The following is a 22398-nucleotide window of genomic DNA, read 5'->3' on the forward strand; positions in this document are numbered from 1 at the left end:
ATAACTTTTGTGTTTTCAACTTTTCATTAATTATTTTTTCAGTATCTTAGACCCTAACCAAAACTCTGTCTCATTGACCTATTTTATAATTTATACAACCGAGTGACCCTTTTAGTTCCTTCAAAACAATCCATATTGTTGGCTATTCCCAATACATTCCTGTTGGTGGGGGAATTCATGTTTACAAGAGAAAAGTGTTTTTCATTAGGAGTGTTTTTCATTAGGAATATTTTTGCAAAAGGTATATTAAATTGTTTCAAGTTGATATTTCTCTTTACTACCACACTTAAAAATTAGCATACATACAAAAGATTAAAAAAATAAAGACTTTAGAAAGTGAATCTTAGGATTTCATGTGAATATTTTATTTGTTAGCATTTTAGGAGACATTTTTTTAATGTTCTTATTAATTCATTTTGACTCCTTAACTCCAGTTTCAGGTGCAGGTAAGCCTGAAAAAAGTCAGGACTAGACATTGGTGCTGTATTATTTTAAGACAGGGAGGTAATATAGCAGTCATGTACCTCATTATGGTGGTTGAGGATAAAAAGTGATATTTCAAAGTTATTAAATCACAAATAATAGATTTATAACCTTCAAATTGAAACTTGCAATCCACCTCAAATAAACTAGGTTCTAATTTGACTCTGCTGGTCATAGACTGCCAGTCAGAAAGCTTATGGGATGATATGTTGTCATAATGATAGGCTGGATGTCATCTTAGACGTATTTAGCTATCATGATGACATACTTAATGTCACTGTAGACATTTTTAGCTATCATGATGACAGGCTGGATGTCATTTTAGACATTTTTAGCTATCATGATGACAGGCTGGATGTCATTGTAGACATTTTTAGCTATCATGATGACAACCTGGATGTCATTTTAGACATTGTAGCTTTCATGCTGACAAACTGGATGCCCTCTTAGGATCATAACCTAATTTAGTCTACATTAAATGTTATTTTGAATAAAACTAAAGACATTGCATGAGGGGCATTAAATGCTCAGACATATCATTACAGTACAATACAGTAAAATACAATACAGTATGATACAATACAGTATGATATGATACAGTACAATACAGTACAGTACAGTATGATACAATACAATACAGTAAAGTACATTACAGTGCAATACAATACAGTACAATACAACAGAGTATGATACAATGCAATACAATACAATACAATGCAGTACAATACAATACAATACAGTACAATGCAATACAATACAATGCAATATTATACAATACAATGCAATATAATACAATACAATGCAGTGCAATGCAACTTTTAACAAATCATAATGAAAAATTGTCATGATTTTCTACTGTACTGCAAATAAAACCTCTGGGATATAGGTTGGCTGCAAGTTTTAAAAATTTCATTGGATCTAAAGTTATTCCAACACCCCTTGAAGCTTCTGAGCAGTAGTGTATGGTCAGAAATACACCTATGTGCTTTCTTCTGTATATTGAACTTTTTCTTTTCGGACATCTCTTCAGTATGACCTGTTGTGTATATAATGTATTATTTTAATGTCAGTAACACAATATGCATCACTAATACAATACCCATCACTAATACAATACCCATCACTAATGCAATACCCATCAGTAATACAGTACCCATCAGTAATACAATACCCATCAATAATACAGTACCCATCAGTAATGCAATACCCATCACTAATGCAATACCCATCAGTAATGCAATACCCATCACTAATACAATACCCATCACTAATGCAATACCCATCACTAATGCAGTACCCATCACTAATCCAATACCAATCACTAATACAATACCCATCACTAATCCAATACCCATCACTAATACAATACCCATCACTAATGCAATACACATCACTAATGCAATACCCATCACTAATGCAGTACCCATCACTAATGCAATACCCATCACTAAACAATACCCATCACTAATACAATACCCATCAGTAATACAATACCCATCAATAATACAGTACCCATCAGTAATGCAATACCCATCAGTAATGCAGTACCCATCACTAATGCAATACCCATCACTAATACAATACCCATCACTAATGCAATACCCATCACTAATGCAGTACCCATCACTAATCCAATACCAATCACTAATACAATACCCATCACTAATCCAATACCCATCACTAATACAATACCCATCACTAAACAATACCCATCACTAATACAATACCCATCACTAATGCAATATCCATCAGTAATACGGTACCCATCAGTAATTCAGTACCCATCACTAATACAATACCAATCAGTAATACAGTACCCATCCATTATACAATACCCATCACTGATGCAATGCCCATCAGTAATACAATACCCATCAGTAATACAGTACCTATCAGAAATACAGTACCCATCACTAATACAATACCAATCAGTAATACAATACCCAACCATTATACAAGACCCATCACTAATACAATACCCATCAGTAATACAGAACCCATCACTAATAAAATATCCATCAGTAATACAATACCCATCAGTAATACAGTACCCATCACTAATGCAATACCCATCACTAATAAAATACCCATCACTAATGCAATAACCATCAGTAATACAATACCCATCAGTAATACAATACCCATCAGTAATACAGTACCCATTACTAATGCAATACCCATCACTAATGCAATACCCATCACTAATGCAATACCCATCACTAATACGGTACCCATCAATAATACAATACACATCACTAATACAATACACATCTCTAATACAATGCCAATCAGTACAATACCCATCACTAATACAATACCTTACAGTACAATATCAATCAGTACGATACCCATCACTAATACAATACCCACCACTAATACAATACCCATCAGTACAATACCCATCACTAATACAATACCCATCACTAATACAATGCCCATCAGTACAATACCCATCACTAATACAATACCCATCAGTACAATACCCATCACTAATACAATGCCCATCAGTACAATATCCATCACTAATACAATACCCACCACTAATACCGTACCCACCACTAATACAATACCCGTCAGTACAATACCTATCACTAATATAATACCCATGAGTAACACAATGCCCATCAGTACAATACCCATCACTAATACAATACCCATCACTAATACAATACCCTCCACTAATACAATACCCATCACTAATACAATATCCCTCAGTACAATACCAATCACTAATACAATACCCATCATTGATACAATACCCACCACTAATACAATAAACATCAGTACAATACCCATCACTAATACAATACCCATCAGTACAATACCTATTACTAATACAATACCCATTACTAATACCATACCCATCACTAATACAATATCCCTCAGTACAATACCCATCACTAATACAATACCCATCAGTACAATACCCATCACTAATACAATAACCATCATTAATACAATACCCATCAATAATACAGTACCCATCAGTACAATACCCATCACTAATGCAATAGCCCTCAGTACAATACCCATCACTAATACAATACCCATCACAAATACAATACCCATCACTAATACAGTACCCATCAGTAATACAGTACCCATCAGTAACACAATGCCCATCAGTAATGGTGGCACTTCACAGTTTTTGTATTTTGCATAGAGTTAGAATTTTAAAGAAAAAGAATTTCCCTGGCTTTCCTCGCTGGTTATAATGGCTATTTAAAAAAGACATTGTATATCTTAGGTATAGTTCAAAGAACCTTTAATTCCCATTATTTTGGTGCTTGATTGATGGGTGTAATATGGGTTATAGAGTATACAGCTTGGCCTTACTCCAGATGTGCAACTTTCAAAAAAGTGCTTGCTCCACTTGGTCATTTTCACTTCCTGTACTTTTGAGGTAAATTATATTTTAAAAAAGAACTGATAACCTTTTTTACATTTTACATATTTGGTAATTCATTCATTGCACTTTCAGAGGCTGGTATTGTCTAGTCTGGCAAAATTCATTTACGCTCTTTTAATAGCTGCTACGGATAGTGTACTTTAGACTAATTCAGGATGATTTTTTTAGCACAAGGGATCAGTCATTTTAGTTAGCAGTGTGCTTAGATCATGTACAATTTCCAAAAGTACAATATCCAAAGACATATCAGCCACATTACATTCAAGTAGCATAGAGGTATACCAACATTCTCTCCACTGTGCATGTTTTAAATGCAAACAACTTCACCTTACATACGTCACTCTCTCAAAAGTACATAATAATTGGTGAGTGCCCCCAATACAATACCCATCAATAATACTGTACCCATCAGTAATACAATACCAATCAGTACAAAACCCATCACTAATATAATACCTATCCTTAATACAATACTCCAGACTAATACAATTCCTATGACTAATACAATACCTATCACTAATGTAATACCCATCACTAATGCAATACCAATCACTAATACAATACCCATCACTAATACAATACCCATCAGTAACACAATACCCATCACTAATACAATACCCATCAGTAACACAATACCCATCAGTAACACAATACCCATCAGTAATACAATACCCATCAGTAACACAATACCCATCACTAATACAATACCCATCAGTAACACAATACCCATCAGTAATACAATACCTATCACTAATACAATACCAATCAGTACAATACCCATTAGTAATACAATACCCATCAATAATACAATACCCATCTCTAATACAATACCCATCACTAATACAATGCCTATCACTAATACAGTACCCATCACTAATACAATAAGTCAATGCTCATCAGTACAATACCCATCACTATTGCTTTTTGTCACTTACCATTCCAGGATGGAAATTACCTTCATCCATTTAAGAAAATTCCATCAGCCTGTGAGATGGAGAGTTCTAAAAGTCCAGAAAACTAGAAAGAAGATATACCCAGACTGTCCCCTGTGCATGTTTTATATGCAAACAACTTCACCTTACATAGAAAACTAGAAAGAAGATATACCCAGACTGTCCCCTACATCATAATGCCATGTAGCACCTTGTTTCTCATGGATAATATCTGTTGAATTTAACCCTGGTGTTATGGAAATTTTCCATTTCCCATATCATAATTTTTTCTGGCATTTATATATGGCTTTTTGTTGTTAGAGTGTTTACACCTTCAGTCCTTTGTTTTTATAATTTTAGTATAAGCTGCCATGTTGAGTTTTGAGGCATTGTCTCTTAGTATAATCTGTCATGTTGAGTTTTGAGGCACTGAGGTATTGGCTGTTCCATTTCATCAGCAGTGCCCTTCATGTTACCCATCCCCTTCAGAGATAGCATGGCTCATTACTGTAAAACGTATATCCTTCATTCATTTATTCATTTTGGCTGTTTCTTGAATTCTAGGTTAGGTAATAGTTCAGGACTTCTGGGGTAGGTAATTGTTTCAGGACTTCTAGAGTAGGTAATTGTTTCAGGACTTCTAGGGTAAGTAATTGTTTCAGGACTTCTTTAGTAGGTAATCACCCTCTTCATATTCCTAATTTTATTTGACCTCCATTTTCGGTCTAAATGAGAGGAGCAACACTATCTCCCTGAAAGGGGTGAGCAGCAATCTCTTTCTGGAACTTTTAAGGAGTACTCATCCATTAGATTGAAAATTCCCCTGACTGGTCATTGATTGGTCACTGGGTATCAGGCACCAGTCTTCAGGCACCAGGCACTGATTTGAAGTACTGGTCACAGTTATTAGAGCCTCGTCAGTATGGTGACAGGGATCAGGTTGACCCCCTGCCTCCCCCCTTTTACCAGTACCAACCAACCCCTGATCACATAATGATAAGCATCACAACCTAGTAGCAGGTTAGTATTACATCATTGAAATTAGTTTCACACAGACACACACACACTTTGGCCCAAGGGGCTATGACAGGGAGTCAAAGGGTTCAAAACGTAGAGGATCACTTATTCATGTCACTGTGGGTGTCAAATCAAAGGTCATTGATAATACTTTTTATTTAAAGGGAGGAGATTTGGAAGACTTAAAAAATGGGTTACAGTGCTATTCTTTAATGTTTTAAGAGTGACAATATGGATTTTTTTTCTGACCAAACTTTGTATTCAGAGTCATAGTAGGTAGGTATTATTGTTTATAATATATAAGTACTATTGTATATAATACAGTATATAGATACTATTGTATATAATATATAGGTACTAGTGTATATGCTACATAGGTACTATTGTATATAACATACAATAAATTTTGGAATCTGGCTTTTGGGTCACCATCCTGCGTGGTCGCAAGGAAATTATTTGGGGAGTGTGTGGATTGTGATATTCAGGTATCAAACTTATGCTAGTTCATATTACTTTCAATTAGTAATAGATACAAGATAAAGAAAACTGCATAGTTATGTAATTTTGCTACTTTTTATACATGCTTGCCGTAAGGTTGTAGCATATTATGTTATGATGTTGTCCATCCATCCATCTGTCCAATTATGTCCTCCTCAGTAACTCCACTGAAAGAAGAAAACTAGTTATTGCACAATAATTCACATTCACCATTATCAGCAGTTATCAAATCTTTGTGGATGGCTTGCACTTGGAGTAGGGAAGAAGACTGTTGATTTTGGTTTCAAAAGTTCAAAGGTCATGATCACAGTGACTGATAGAATAAAAATGGTTTCCATGAAATAACATTAGTTACACATCACATACCTTGAACACACTTTTTGGATAGATTGCAGTTAGGGTAAAGAAGAAACTTATACATTTCAAGGTCAAAGATAAAAACTCGAGGACAAATGTTTTCTGCACAAGTTATACAGCACAAACATGGACCATTCTTTATGGATGGTTTATACTTGGGCTGAGGAATTTTTTAAAATGATTTTTGGGACAAAAGGTCAAATGTCAAGGTAAAGTCTCAGACTGAAAAAATAAAACATGGTTTCTGAACAAAATTTCTACCCTTTACTATACTCTTGTTGGCCTCTCAGATTCCCATTTTGTAGTAGGAGAGATCATCAATTCCTCTCAGATTCCCATTTTGTAGTAGGATAGATCATCAATTCCTCTCAGATTCCCATTTTGTAGTAGGAGAGATCATCAATTCCTCTCAGATTCCCATTTTGTAGTAGGAGAGATCTTCAGTGCCATCAGAATTTTTACAACAATCTAAGCTAATTTTCCATTTCTTGATACAATTTGCTAATATTTGAATATATATATATATATATATATATATATATATATATATATATATATATATATATATATATATATATATATATATAATTTTCCATTTATTGATATAATTTGCTAATATTTGAATATATTATTTAACAAGAATTCTGTAGTTGTTGGTAGTTGATTTATATATATATATATATATATATATATATGCTGGTATTTGTAGCATTGAAACAGCATCTAACATTAGCTTTTCATTAGCGGCACAGATCATTGTGCCACGAGGGGCATTTGGAATGTTATGAATATTTTATTATAAATTGTCTGGTGAACAACACCTGTAGATATATGCCTGTGACATAACACAGGTCAATGACAGTGACATAAAATTAAAATATCAGGTGGAACAATAGTGCTACTGTGAAAAATGTAAAACCAGGCACTCTTGTGTACTCTCTGACTGGTTTCAATTAAGATAAAGTTGCAGTTCTCTGTCACATCATACTGATTTGTGATTAGGGTTAGGGTTATGTTGTATTGTACCAATTTGTGGCTAGGGTTAGGGTTATGTTGTATCATGCCAATTTGTGGTTAGGGTTAGGGTTTGGGTTATGTTTTATCATACCAATTTGTAGTTTGAGTTAGGGTTATGTTGTATCATACCAATTTGTGGTTTGAGTTAGGGTTATGTTGTATCATACCAATTTGTGGTTTGAGTTAGGGTTATGTTGTATCATGCCAATTTGTGGTTAGGGTTAGGGTTTGGGTTATGTTTTATCATACCAATTTGTAGTTTGAGTTAGGGTTATGTTGTATCATATCAATTTGTCTTTAGTGTTAGTTATGTTGTATCATACCAATTTGTGGTTTGAGTTAGGGTTTTGTTGTATCATATCAGTTTGTCTTTTGGGTTATGGTTATGTCATATCATACCAATTTGTGGTTTGAGTTAGGGTTATATTGTATCATAACAGTTTGTGGTTAGGGTTAGGGTTATGTTCTATCATAACAGTTTGTGGTTAGTGTTAGGGTTATGTTGTATCATACCAATTTGTCTTTAGGGTTAGGGTTATGTCGTATCATACCAATTTGTAGTTAGGATTAGGGTTATGTTGTGTCATACCAATTTGTGGTTAGGGTTAGAGTTATGTTGTATCATATCAATTTGTGGTTTGAGTTAGGGTTATGTTGTGTCATAACATTTTGTGTTTAGTGTTAGGGTTATGTTCTACCATAACAGTTTGAGGTTAGTGTTAGGGTTATGTCGTATCTTACCAATTTGTGGTTAGGATTAGGATTATGTTGTATCATACCAATTTGTGGTTAGGGTTAGGGTTATGTTGTATCATGCCAATTTGTGGTTAGGGTTAGGGTTATGTTGTATCATATCAATTTATCTTTAGAGTTAGGGTTATCTTGTATCATACCAATTTGTGGTTAGGGTTAGGGTTATGTTGTATCATCTCAATTTATCTTTAGAGTTAGGTGTATGTTGTATCATACCAATTTTTGGTTAGTGTTAGGGTTATGTTGTATCATACCAATTTGTGGTTAGGGTTAGGGTTATGTCATCATACCATTTTGTGGTTAGGGTTAGGGTTACGTTGTATCATTTAAATTTGTCTTTAGGGTTAGGGTTTTGTCATACCATGCCAGTATTGGTGGTTTCAATGTTTTAAAGATTGTTGCAAATTCATGAAAGATGATTCTCATTCTGGAAGACTGATTTATGTTATTGGTGAGTGGAAATGGATGCCATGAAGAGCATGTGCAATTGGTGAGTGGAATTGGATGCTCTGAAGGGTGTGTGCAGTTGGGGAGTGGAAATGGATGCCATGTAGGGCATGTGCAATTGGGGAGTGGAAATGGATGCCATGAAGGGCGTATGCAATTGGTGAGTGGAAATGGATGTCATGAAGGGCACATGCAATTGGGAAGTGGAAATGGATGCCAAGAAGGACGTGTGCAATTGGGGAGTGGAAATGGATGCCATAAAGAGTGTCTGCAGTTGGGAAGTAGAAATAGATGCCATGAAGGGTGTGTGCAGTTGGTGAGTGGAAATGGATGCCATGAAGGGTGTCTGCAATTAGGGAGTGGAAGTGGATGCCATGAAGGGCTTGTGCAATTGGTGAGTGGAAATGGATGCCATGAAGGGTGTCTGCAGTTGGGGAGTGGAAGTGGATGCCATGAAGGGCATGTGCAATTGGTGAGTGGAAATGGATGCCATGAAGGGCATGTGCAATTGGGGAGTGGAAATGGATGACATGAAGGGGATGTGCAATTGGGGAGTGCAAATGGATGACATGAAGGACTCATGGTACTAATTTAGTTCCCATAGTAAGCCTATGGAAATACCATGATATTAAAAATTCAGTAACTTTAAATTTCTGAATGCTCATGATCAAACCTATATTTATCAGTATAAATTAAACCTGGATGTCAGCTAATATGTAGAGGAAAGGATCTGAGCCACAGCATTTTCTGGACCTACATGTGTTTGAAATATGTGCTTTCAATTCTGCACCTAAGAGTCAGGTGCTAATTTCAGTAATTAGTGTTCCAAGCTCAAGACTGTTAACGAACTGAAATTGCATCAAGAAAACAATAGTCTCTATTTTTTAAAGTTACCTCTAGGATAAGCTCTCAAAAGATTCCTTTTCATACAAAATAACTTTCATTATCAACCAATCCTGACCACCCAAACCCATATATACTTTATTTTATGTTCACCCATTTCCAGGCTGGTTCCCATTTTTCCATACAATTCGTACCATGTGTCCTGAGGGGGGCAATAGATGAAGATAGTCTAATTGCAGTGGAAGGTATTTTTGTTATTACAGGTATTATTTGTGCCTTTTTTTAAATATATTAAAGAATCATTTGAATTCAGAAAAGTGTGTGCAAGATGGGTACAGCATTTATTGAATGCTGACCAAAAACAGACTGCAGTTGTTAAACAGCTACTTGCTAATTATTTAGACTTTTGAATGAGCTTGACCAGGGACCTTTGAATGAGATTGACCAGGGACCTTTGAATGAGATTGACACAGGTGATAAGACATTATTTTTGAACCTTACTCAAGAGAAAAATAACAAAGTTTGTATCAGAGAAAAGAAACGTATACCACAAAATGCTCAGTGTAGTTGGACTGTCAAGAGTTTTTTATGTGCATTATTTTCAGTGCAAAAGGACTGGTCATCCAGGTACCTGTGCCTGACCCCTCGAGTCATTGGGCATTTTTATTTCTATAGAGTGTTGCAAAAAGTTGTGGAACACTATAGAACTACCTGTCCATGAAATAATAATCTGGGTATCCAACTAATCAATGACAGTGTACCAGTGCATAAATCCACCATCTTGAAAGACTTCCTGAAGGAGCACAGCATCCAAACTTTGCCATATCTTCTATAAAGCCCCTGATTTAGCTTCATGTAATTTTGACACATCCTCCATGTATCAATGATTTAACTCCATGTAATTTTGACATGTCCTCCATGAGGCCATGGTTTAGCTCCATGTAATTTTTACACGTCCTCCATGAGGCCATAATTTAACTCTATGTAAGTTTTGACATGTCCTCCATGAGGCCATGATTTATCTCCATATAATTTTGACATGTCCTCCATGAGGCCATGATTTAGCTTCATGTACTTTTGACATGTCCTCCATGAGGCCATGATTTAGCTCCATATAATTTTGACATGTCCTCCATGAGGCCATGATTTAACTCCATGTAATTTTGACATTTGAAATGTCATCCATGAGGCCATGATTTAGCTTCATGCAATTTTGACATGTCCTCCATGAGGCCATGATTTAGCTCCATATAATTTTGACATGTCCTCCATGCAACCCTGATATTGCTCCATGTAAATTTTGACATGTCCCCCATATGGCCCTAATTTAGCTCCATATAATTTTTGACACATCCCCCATTCAGCCCTCATCTAGTACCCTGTAAGTTTTGGCTGAATCCCTTTCTCAAAAACTTGTTGAGGGGCAGAAGATTTAATAAACACCATGGAGTTGGAAGTGCAGTTTTCCAATGTGTGAACTATGTGCCAAAAAGTGAATACAAAGTAACATTTGATGACTGGATAATCAGACTGAGAAAGCATATGGGGAGTACTTTGAGAGGATGCACTGATGTTTCATTAATAAAGAACTTCATTGTACAGCAAACTAATATTCAGAACATTCCAAATATCCCTCATGCAGTTTGTGTTTCATTAATTTCATGTGTAGTCTGATATTTATATTTATGTATGAGCATGTTGTGCTTGTAAAACCTAGATTCATTCTCTCCTATCTGGCAGCATGAAGAGCTTGTTAAGGTAACCAATTACATAATTACCCTTGCTGACAATGCCATTAATTAACGTTCCATGTCTTATCCCCTGCATGACCTTCATGCTTGCTGTATGTTTGTATACATGTTGTTGAGTAATTCTGGAACTGTCGCTTCAACAAATAAGAGGAGGAAGTTGTTCATTGTTAACTATTTCTATCTCTGAAGATGCAGATCGCATTGGTTGTGGAGGCAATGGTGCTTAATGCAGTACTCATCTCTATTCCTGTGTGTTAGTTGCCATCCTAATGCCTTTCCAGTGTATTATTTCTCGAATTCAACATTATCATATGATTACTAGAAGACTATTATAATAGACTGTAATTTTGTTGTCAAAGTTATGGATCTCTGCTAAAATTATAAAAATCAATCAGCACATAGCTGTGTTTTCTCTGGTTCATGATTGATATCATGTGGTGGAATATTCACCTGTATAATATTAATTAGTCAACCTACCTCTTTCTCTCTCTCTCTGTTTCTTATTTTCATGCAGCCACTAACTTTAAAAGGAACCTTCCTTTGTTAACTTTTTAATCGTTTTACTAAATAGGATACGGTGTACAAATTTCATCTTATTTAGGGTTAGGGGTTGAGGTTAGGATTAGGATTAGGGTTTGAGTTAGGGTTAGGGTTGGGGTTTGGGTTAGGGTTAGGGTTTGAGTTTTGGTTGGGGTTAGTCATGTATGACTACATTATTTGAACTGTTTTTTAGTCTGAGGTGCAATATGAGGAGATGTATTTTACTTGTTAAACATTAGAAAATATATCAATTCTGTTTGATGTTTCATTAGCTTGTTTAAGATTAGCAAATATATAAATTCTTATTGATGTATCATTGCATGTTAAACATTGGAAAACTCTTCCCTTCTCATGATGTATTTAATTTGCTTGTTAAACACTGAAAAATATCATTTCTCATTTATTTTCATTTGCTTGTTAAACATTGGAAAATACATCTTTTCCTATGGATGTTACATTTTCTTGTTAAACATTGGAAAATACATTATTTTTCATTGCTTTTTCATTTTCTTGTTAAACAGTGGAACATACATCATTTCTAATTGCTGTTTAATTTACTTGCTAAAAATTGGAAAACATCACTTCTTGTTTAATTTTCAATTGCTTGCTAAACATGGGAAATACATTATTTCTTATTGATGTTTTGTTTGATACATGTGAAGAGATATTTTGATTTAATGAGATTAACACAAAGATGGATCTGTGCAACCATCTTTTATTCATACATATTGTCAGGAAATGGTTTTATTTGGTTTAACCCATGCATTCTTTTTTATATTCAAAAACATAGAATTGCATGTGCAGATACAGTTTTTCCTTATAAAATAATAACAATTACCAATGGTTGCTGTGTAGCAACATAACATTTTCTAGAGTGTTAAGGAGAGACTGAATCCTCATGCTCAGCTCTCCCTGTTTGTTATGCTTCAAGTTTGCAAAGCATATATGATTCATAACACTTGGCTACAATCAGCCTAGAGTACAACTAGATCTGTAGTCATGTATGACTATTAACAATTGACTACAGTCAGCCTTAACTCAGATCTAGTCATGTATGACTATTAACATGTAACTACAATCAGCCATAACCAAGATCAGCAGTCATGTATGACTTAAAAATTTACCACAATCAGCCTTAACCCAGATCTAGTCATGTATGGCTACTACCAATTTACTACAGTCAACCATAACCCAGATCTGCAGTCATGTATGCCTATTAATATGTAATTACAATCAGTCTTATCCCAGATCTACAGTCATATATGACTATTAACAATTTACTACAATCAACCTTAACCCAGATCTACAGTCATTTATGACTATTAACAATTTACTACAATCAGCCTTAACCCAGATCTACAGTCATGTATGACTATTGACATGTAACTACCTGCAGCCTTAACTAAGATCTGCTGTCAGGTATGACTCCTAACACATAACCACAAGTAAGTTTAACCCAGGTCCACAGTGATGTTTGATTCTAGCACTTAACTACAAGCAGCCTTAACCCAGATCATCTGTCTTGTATGATTTCTGACATTGAACTACAAACAGCCTTAACCTGGATCACCTGTCTTGTATGATTTCTGACATTGAACTATAAGCAGCCTTAACCCAGATCATCTGTCTTGTATGATTTCTGACATTGAACTACAATCAGCCTCAACCTAGATCATCTGTCTTGTATGATTTCTGACATTGAACTACAAACAGCCTTAACCCAGATCATCTGTCTTGTATGATTTCTGACATTGAACTACTAACAGCCTTAACCTGGATCATCTGTCTTGTATGATTTCTGACATTGAACTACAAGCAGCCTTAACCCAGATCTGCTGTCATGTATGAGTTTTTGCTTTTAACTACAATCAGCCTCAACCCCGGTCTGCTGTCATGTATCATTCATAACATGCAACTACAAGTTGTTATGACTCTAAGGGCTTAACCATGTGACATAGAAGAAGCTAAATCAACAATGTAAAATTCAAAATATTGGTTTATTTACCAAAATACAAAGTAAAAAATTAAAAATAACTTATAGTATGTTGAATGAATTCCTATTTCCTAAAATGTTCCATATTATTCCAATAGTTCCAATGTAATCTGAAAACATTTCAAAAAGTATTCTGAATGATGACTGTGATGTACTGATGTGTCAACAGCACAGAACTACAACACAGAAGAAATCAGTTTTAAATCCAAATGTCTTTTTGAATGAATTCATGGTAAATCCAAAGTAAACCAAATAGTCTTTGAATACTAGTATGTAAATGTCCAAATGTTCTTTGAATAAATTCACTATAATCTTATATAGGTTTTATATAGCTATCCAAATGTCCTATGAATAAATTTAGTATAATCCAGTATAGCTTTTATATAGCTATCCAGATGTCCTTAAAAATGAATGTTCGATGCATTGTAATTCCAATTAATGATTCTAAATGAATAAATCTCACTCCTTACAAGACCAGTCAAACTTTAAGAATGGTGATTTCTGCATCTATAATTTTTTTATATAGAAAGATAATGCACATTTGTCAGACTGCTTATACCAAGCTTTCAATGGATCATCATGTATTTCAAAATGTCAAGGAATCAGCTGATTCAAAGTGGCTAATCAATAAGTTGGTCAAGAGTCACATTCAGCATGTTCATGACCTCCATTTGTGTCACTCTTGGCATTATTTGACCACATGTTTTTCCCAGTTCTTCTGTACATTGACCTTGGAATTTTATGAATGGAATAGTATGTATTATATACATGACTCAACTTATGTGTACAAAACCCATTCATAGATCTTAAAATTAAAAATGACATTAACTAAATGACTCTTACAAAAACTATTATAAAACTAATATACATGATATAGATATACATTTCAAAGTAACCTAGACCCAGATCTCCTGTAATGTATCATTTCAAGTCTTGACTGTAAGCAGTTTTGATTAGTCCCAGATCTGTTTGATTCCTGACAATTAACTATGAGAAGCCTAGAGTAGAACCAGATCTACTATCATGCATGATTCCAAACACTACTGAAGCACCCAAACGTATACCCAGATTTACTGTCTCCAAACACTGTACTGGAAGCAGCCAAAGTATGCCCAGATCTGTTGATATGTGTGATTACTAATACTTAACTGTAAACAGACTAGTTCCAGATTTATAGTCATATATGAATCTATAAACTTAACTGCCAACTCTGGACCCATTGTTATTATCCTAAGGTGTTAAACGAAGTAACAGAAAGAAGCAAAAGCAACAAGTTTTTTAAAACTTCAAAAATAATTTAATTCTCTAAGTTGCAAAATATAAATTTAAAGGTAACTTACAGTATTGCGAATAATCCCGAATAATCATACAATTCCATCACAAGTCCAAAAGAATAGAGTGTTTTGAAGTCCAGGTCTTGAATGTGCTCATATACCAATAGCCTTGCATGTGCTGAAGTGCCAGCAGTCTTGGTGTATATCATTGGCATTATCCAGAATGATTTTGAATGAATTCACAATAATCTGTAAACATTATCTATTCCACTAAGTCATATGAGTACTTTCTAATTGAAATAAATAATTTACTTAAATGATTCCTCTCAAATTCAGTGTAAACACATTAAATACTTCTGCACACTAAAAATAAAATAAGAACAGTAATAAAAATAGGAATGGATAATTGTTCACTTCTTCCTCCTTATATTTCTCCAGATATAAATCTCCACAACAACATTATTGTCTACATAAGCCATGTTTTCTGTAAACAAAAGTAGTCTAGTGTCATATTTAATAACATTACATGTAGTCTAGTGTCATATTTAATAATGGTACATTTAGTCTAGTGTCATATTTAATAATGATACATGTAGTCTATTGTCATACTTAATAATGGTACATATAGTCTAGTGTCATATTTAATAATATTACATATAGTCTAATGTCATATTTAATAACTGTACTTGTAGTCTTGTGTCATATTTAATGATGGTACATGTAGTCTAGTGTTACATTTAATAATGGTATGTGTAGTCTAGTGTCATATTTAATAATGGTACATGTAGTCTGATGTCATATTTAATAATGGTACATTCAAACATTCAACTACAACATGACTTTTTTCAGTATGAGAAAATCTTGAATAGTTACTTTAATGCAAAATGACAGGAAATTGGTTTAAAATATATTGTAAATGTAAGTATACAGTAAGCAAGTCTCAATGGATACTCAGTAACTGTTACAATATCCTTTATGTATGGTATTACCCAGTATATGTTTGTCTTCATTTTCTTACTAGTGTATTAGACGTTGACTGATCTCAGTCACATATTTGTTTTCATACATATAACTTATTTATTATCATCATGTGTATGACCCAGATTTGTACTACACTATCCCACAATTCATGGGACATAGTGTTATTTGATGAAATCATTATGTGTATGAGCCAGATTTGTACTACACTATCCCACAATTCATGGGACATACTTAGTTTTATTTGATGAAATCGTTATGTGTATGAGCCAGATTACTAATACGTCATGTTGAAATTCATGTGACACATTTGTTGTCACACAATATCATCATGTGCATGGCCCAGTTTTGTAGTACACCATTTCACAATTCATAAGAAATAGTTAATATTGACCCATGATATCACCATGTCTGTGACCCAATTTTGTATTACACCACGTTGCATTCATATGATGTACTTAGTTTCACACCATATTACCATATGTATGACCCAGTTTTATATTACACCATGTTACAATTCATATGAAATACTTAGTGTCACACTATGATATCATGATGTGTATGACCCACTTTTGTGTTATATCATGTTAAAATTCATGTGACATACTTTGTGTCACCCTATGATATCATCATGTTTATGACAGTTTTGTGTTATACAATGTTATAATTCATACTTAGTGTCACACCATATCATCATGTGTATGGATTGCATTTTTGTCTGAAACGACATGTTGAATATACTTTTTTCAAATTTCAGCAGAACATTTTTCAGATGAAGGCTTAAAAACAATTGAATAAAAAAATTCAGAGGAAGCATCAACTCCATAAAATATTTAATATTCTTTATCAGACTGCTTTTGAATTAATTACTGTATTAGTAGATATAATTAATTATTGTATTTAGTGGATATAATTAATTATTGTATTTAGTGGATATAATTAATTATTGTATTTAGTGGATATTATTAATTATTGTATTAGTGGATATAATTAATTATTGTATTTAGTGGATATAATTAATTATTGTATTTAGTGGATATAATTAATTATTGTATTTAGTGGATATAAAAAGCTAACACAGCAGATACAAAAAGGTGAAATCAATATAAATTTGACAATTTACTTTTTACATCATGAAAAAGACAAACAGAGCCATTTTTACATCATCAAAGAGACAAATTTAGATATTTTCATATCATGAAAAAGACAAACAGAGCCATTTTTACATCATCAAAGAGACAAATTTAGATATTTTCATATCATGAAAAAGACAAACAGAGCCATTTTTACATCATCAAAGAGACAAATTTAGATATTTTCATATCATGAAAAAGACAAACAGAGCCATTTTTACATCATAAAAGAGACAAATATAGATATTTTCATATCATGAAAAAGACAAACAGAGCCATTTTTACATCATAAAAGAGACAAATTGAGATATTTTCATATCATGAAAAAGACAAATAGAGCTATTTTCACATCATCAAAGAGAACAAATTTAACTAATTTTGCATTTTGTTTTGCTAATGCTTTGATAAATTTGAGATACAGTATAGTTGCCATTTGTGGTGTTCTTGACCTTCTAACAGCATCCAATGCAGAATCTTGTGCATACAGTAATTTCCAGATTTGGCAAAACTCCAGATATAGCAAAACCCTGAATATAGCAGAACTCAGGATATAGCAACCACAGATATAGCAAAACTGTGGATACAGCAAAAAGATATATCAAAATTCCAGCTATAGCAAAACTTTGGATGTAGCAAAACCCCAGATATAGCAAAACCTTGGATATATAAAAAAAACCTGAATATCGCAAAACTCCAGATATAGTAAAACCTTGGATATAGCAAAAGCCCAGATAAATCCATACTCCAGATATAGCTAAACCTGGAACTCAAAATACATCTCATTATTTCAGAACTTCATTGAAACCAAGGAAAGTATTATTTCAAACACTGGAAGGGATGTTGTGATGTGCTTTGTAATTTCTATTTCATTACATCTAATTTCATTATAAATGGATTTTTTTCATGATGTAATTCCATATATTGTTTGCACATAATAATAGTATGTTGTACCAAATTATGGTCCCAGTCATAGGTCACATACATAATACAAACCTCTACCAAATTGTGGTCCCAGTCATACGTCACATACATAATACAAACCCCTACCAAATTATGGTCCCAGTCATAGGTCACATACATAATACAAACCCCTACCAAATTATGGTCCCAGTCATAGGTCACATACATAATACAAACCCCTACCAAATTATGGTCCCAGTCATAGGTCACATACATAATACAAACCCCTACCAAATTGTGGTCCCAGTCATAGGTCACATACATAATACAAACCCCTACCAAATTGTGGTCCCAGTCATAGGTCATATACATAATACAAACCCCTACCAAATTGTGGTCCCAGTCATAGGTCATATACATAATACAAACCTCTACCAAATTGTGGTCCCAGTCATAGGTCATATACATAATACAAACCCCTACCAAATTATGGTCCCAGTCATAGGTCACATGCATAAGACAAACCCTATCCAAATTATGGCTCCAGCTATAGGCCACGTGCATTATGGAAACCTAATTGTTACTGAGATACGCCATCAGACTGTCTTACAGAGCCATATTCATCATCCTAGAATGTTGTTCTTTTATTCTTTTTGTAACCAATTGTTGTATTTTACAGGCAGAATCAGAACTACAGAAAGCTGCGCAGAATGCCAATGTGGGCAGCAAAGCTTTAGATGAACAAATTCTTAAGTTTGAATCTCAGAAGTTAAAAGACTTAAAGGTAAAATCATTCCTAGTCTGAAAATGTAAAATATACAGTCTGTTTGCATCTACAAGAATGTCTGAAAATGTAAAATATACAGTCTGTTTGCATCTACAAGAGTGTCTGAAAATGTAAAATATACAGTCTGTTTGCATCTACAAGAGTGTCTGAAAATGTAAAATATACAGTCTGTTTGCATCTACAAGAGTGTCTGAAAATGTAAAATATACAGTCTGTTTGCATCTACAAGAGTGTCTGAAAATGTAAAATATACAGTCTGTTTGCATATACAAGAGTGTCTGAAAATGTAAAATATACAGTCTGTTTGCATATACATGACTTCCTCATTTTAGCATGCCCAGGTAATTACAATATGGAGGCATTTGTGGATACGTTTGTTTCTTTTAGAAAATGTCCAGAAATAGACTCCTGTTTGCTAACATGAATATATTTGTGACAAAAATTGGTAAAAGATCAGCATCTCACTTATTTTATATTATCAAAAATGACAGTTTATGTGCAAAAATTTAGAAAAAACATTTTCAAATTCGCAACTTTTAATAAGATATATATTTTGTTAGATTGTAATTTTGAAGAAAAATATTTTCTTCAAACACTCTAAATCACAGTATACATCAAAATATTAATGGATTCAAGTAATATTGTTAAATTCAAACTGGTGGCAACACTGTAAGAAATAAATACCAATTAAAGAAGTCTTGTCAAGTGTAGTTCAAATTTAATTTTGATCTTTGATATTGAAACCATTTTAAACTTTTATTTTTGCCATCTGGAGATGCAAAATGTTAACTCTTTGAAATTGTTTAACACAGAAATGTGGAAGATTTTGCTTAGAAATTAACTGACATCTTCAAAATGTGAACTGAGATTTGTTATGTGCATAAATGAGTATCAATATTTTTGTGTTTTGAGTCACATTTTGACATGTTCTGATTCACATTTTGACATGTTCAGGTCTATTTAATTATTTTCTGACATTTGTATGAACTTGTATACTTGAAGCAAAAATTCTTATGAAGACAGATTTACTCATTTTAATTTTGTTGGATGAAATTTTGAACTGTGCAGTCTAATGAAAAAACATTTAAATCTTATATATCACTTGGCTTTATCTTTATTTTGGTTTGGTAATTTAGTAAATAATCCTGCTATCTTCCTTAATCTTATAGATTTATAATTTTAAAAAATAGCATCAAGTTTTGTCTAAAACTTAATAAACAAAATAAATACACATAATGGTCGTATTATATGAAGCATATGGCTCATTGGCTATTGTTTTGTGTATTTGGTCATTATATGGTTCAAGTGGCTGTTTTGTTTATTTGGTCTTTCAGTGGCTTTGGGCACTTGCTGCCATTTTAAATGATAAAACAAGTGATATATCAAAGATTTTTTTCGTCAAATTTGATCATGATTGTTTTATGTTTAACAAATAGGGGTCTATTTTGGGGGGTATTTTTTAAATAAGAAAAATGGTATCTCACCTGCCCCAATATTTATAAGCGGGTTTTTGTGACTTATCTGGAGACACTAAAATAAAGGAGTGGCTAAGTTTCAGCAATATTGTAAAGTGTAATACGGATAAGCTATTGTTTGTTTTCAGATTTACTGACATTAATTGGTGACTACACATTAATTGGTAATTCCACATTAATTGGTGATTACATGTTAATTGGTAATTACGCATTAATTGGTGATTACATGTTAATTGGTAATTACACATTAATTGGTGATTACATGTTAATTGGTGATTACATGTTAATTGGTAATTACACATTAACTGGTAATTACACATTAATTGGTGACTACACATTAATTGGTAATTACACATTAATTGGTGATTACATGTTAATTGGTGACCATGGTTGCAGACTTAACTAATGTATAACTGATAAAACTAAATTTGCAGTATACATCAGCAAATCTGAAAATGCAGTCTAGTTACACTTAAAAGTAAACTATCTCTTGACAGTGAAAATCAGACTGTGATGATGAATTCCAATGGACTCAAAGTGTACTGTTAATGAAAATCATTACCATTATCAGTGTTAGTTGATATTTGGCATAATTTTGTTCCAACATAATGTTAATTAAGTTTGAAACTTTATATTGTTTCATGAATTGATTTCTGAGGTAATTTATTTACTTTGACGTTTGAACAATATATCAATATATTTTCAGCAAGTTCTGACGGACTTTGTCCACGTTGAGATGGTGTTCCATGCCAAGGCGCTGGAGTACTATTCCAGATGTTTTGAAAGTATCAATCACATCAGTGAAGATATGGACCTAGAGGTTTGCTACCATTTTCATTTTTGGTTTGGGAACCTTTTGTATAAATACAATTTTACCTTTTTATGATGTCACTATTATGGGAGGCCATCTTATTCCAAATCATGACAAATTTTAGTCCTCCACTTTTTTTTGTCTAGAAAACAGGGGTATTAAATTGGGCCTATCACTCCATATATCCTTCCATCTTTCCATCCTTCTGTCCCACCATCCATCTCACTTTCATTCTGCACCATAATTACTTTTATTATTATTGGATTTTAACCAAATTTTTGTATGCAGTTTAATCTTGATATGATCTTGGCATCATTTGAATGTCACCATTCTACATCATCACTTAGCAGAGTTATAGCCCCTGATGGATAGACCAACCCACTTTGTTTCTGCACAAATAACTCCATTAATCTGTATTAGATTTGAACTAAATAATAATAATTGTAATGCTTTATTTATAGAGGGTAGCTTGTTTACATCTATGCTCCTATGAGGCCCTCTTTTGGTGGAAAAGTAATAGAGAGAAATTTTAATATACAAAGACAAATGTAAAATATGCTTTTAAAAACTCATCTTGAAATAAAATAGTTTGTATCTTAAATAAACTAAGCACGGTTTGCACAACCAATCAGTTAAATGTTACAACTCTATGTTCTTACACTAGTAGAAAAGAGCAAACACCAATAAGCTTTTGTAAAATTCAACAAATAATTTATTTCCCTCAAATACAAAGTGAAAATCTAAAAAGAACTTACAGTATTATGAATTAAATTCCAAATGGTCCATACAAATTCTATCACAATTCTAAATGTATAAAGTTCTAAATGAATTCCAGTGGTGATCTGTATGAAATCCAGTTTTCAATGTGCTGATGTGCTGTTAGGCTTGCATGTGCTAATATGCCAACAGTCTTGATGTATGATAACAATATAATCCAAAATATCAGTGAATGAATGCATTGTAATCCCCAAAAAGTAATATGGTCCAAAATTAATTGTGA

General features: G+C 33.3%; 1 protein-coding gene across 1 annotated transcript in view; it reads left to right on the forward strand.

The window, feature by feature from the left end:
* The first annotated feature begins 9083 nt into the window (after positions 1–9083).
* The window catches only part of LOC149787293 (uncharacterized), a 47554-nt gene continuing 34239 nt past the window's right edge, over positions 9084–22398 (forward strand). The window contains exons 1-3 of the mRNA XM_089976085.1: positions 9084–9216; positions 18958–19109; positions 21294–21407. Of these exons, the coding sequence (XP_089832211.1) occupies positions 9084–9216; positions 18958–19109; positions 21294–21407 (399 nt within the window). The remainder of the gene's footprint in view (positions 9217–18957; positions 19110–21293; positions 21408–22398) is intronic.

The sequence above is a fragment of the Sinohyriopsis cumingii genome, chromosome 12, assembly GCF_028554795.1.
Source record: "Sinohyriopsis cumingii isolate HCF-2022 chromosome 12, ASM2855479v2, whole genome shotgun sequence".
NCBI lineage: Eukaryota > Metazoa > Mollusca > Bivalvia > Unionida > Unionidae > Sinohyriopsis > Sinohyriopsis cumingii.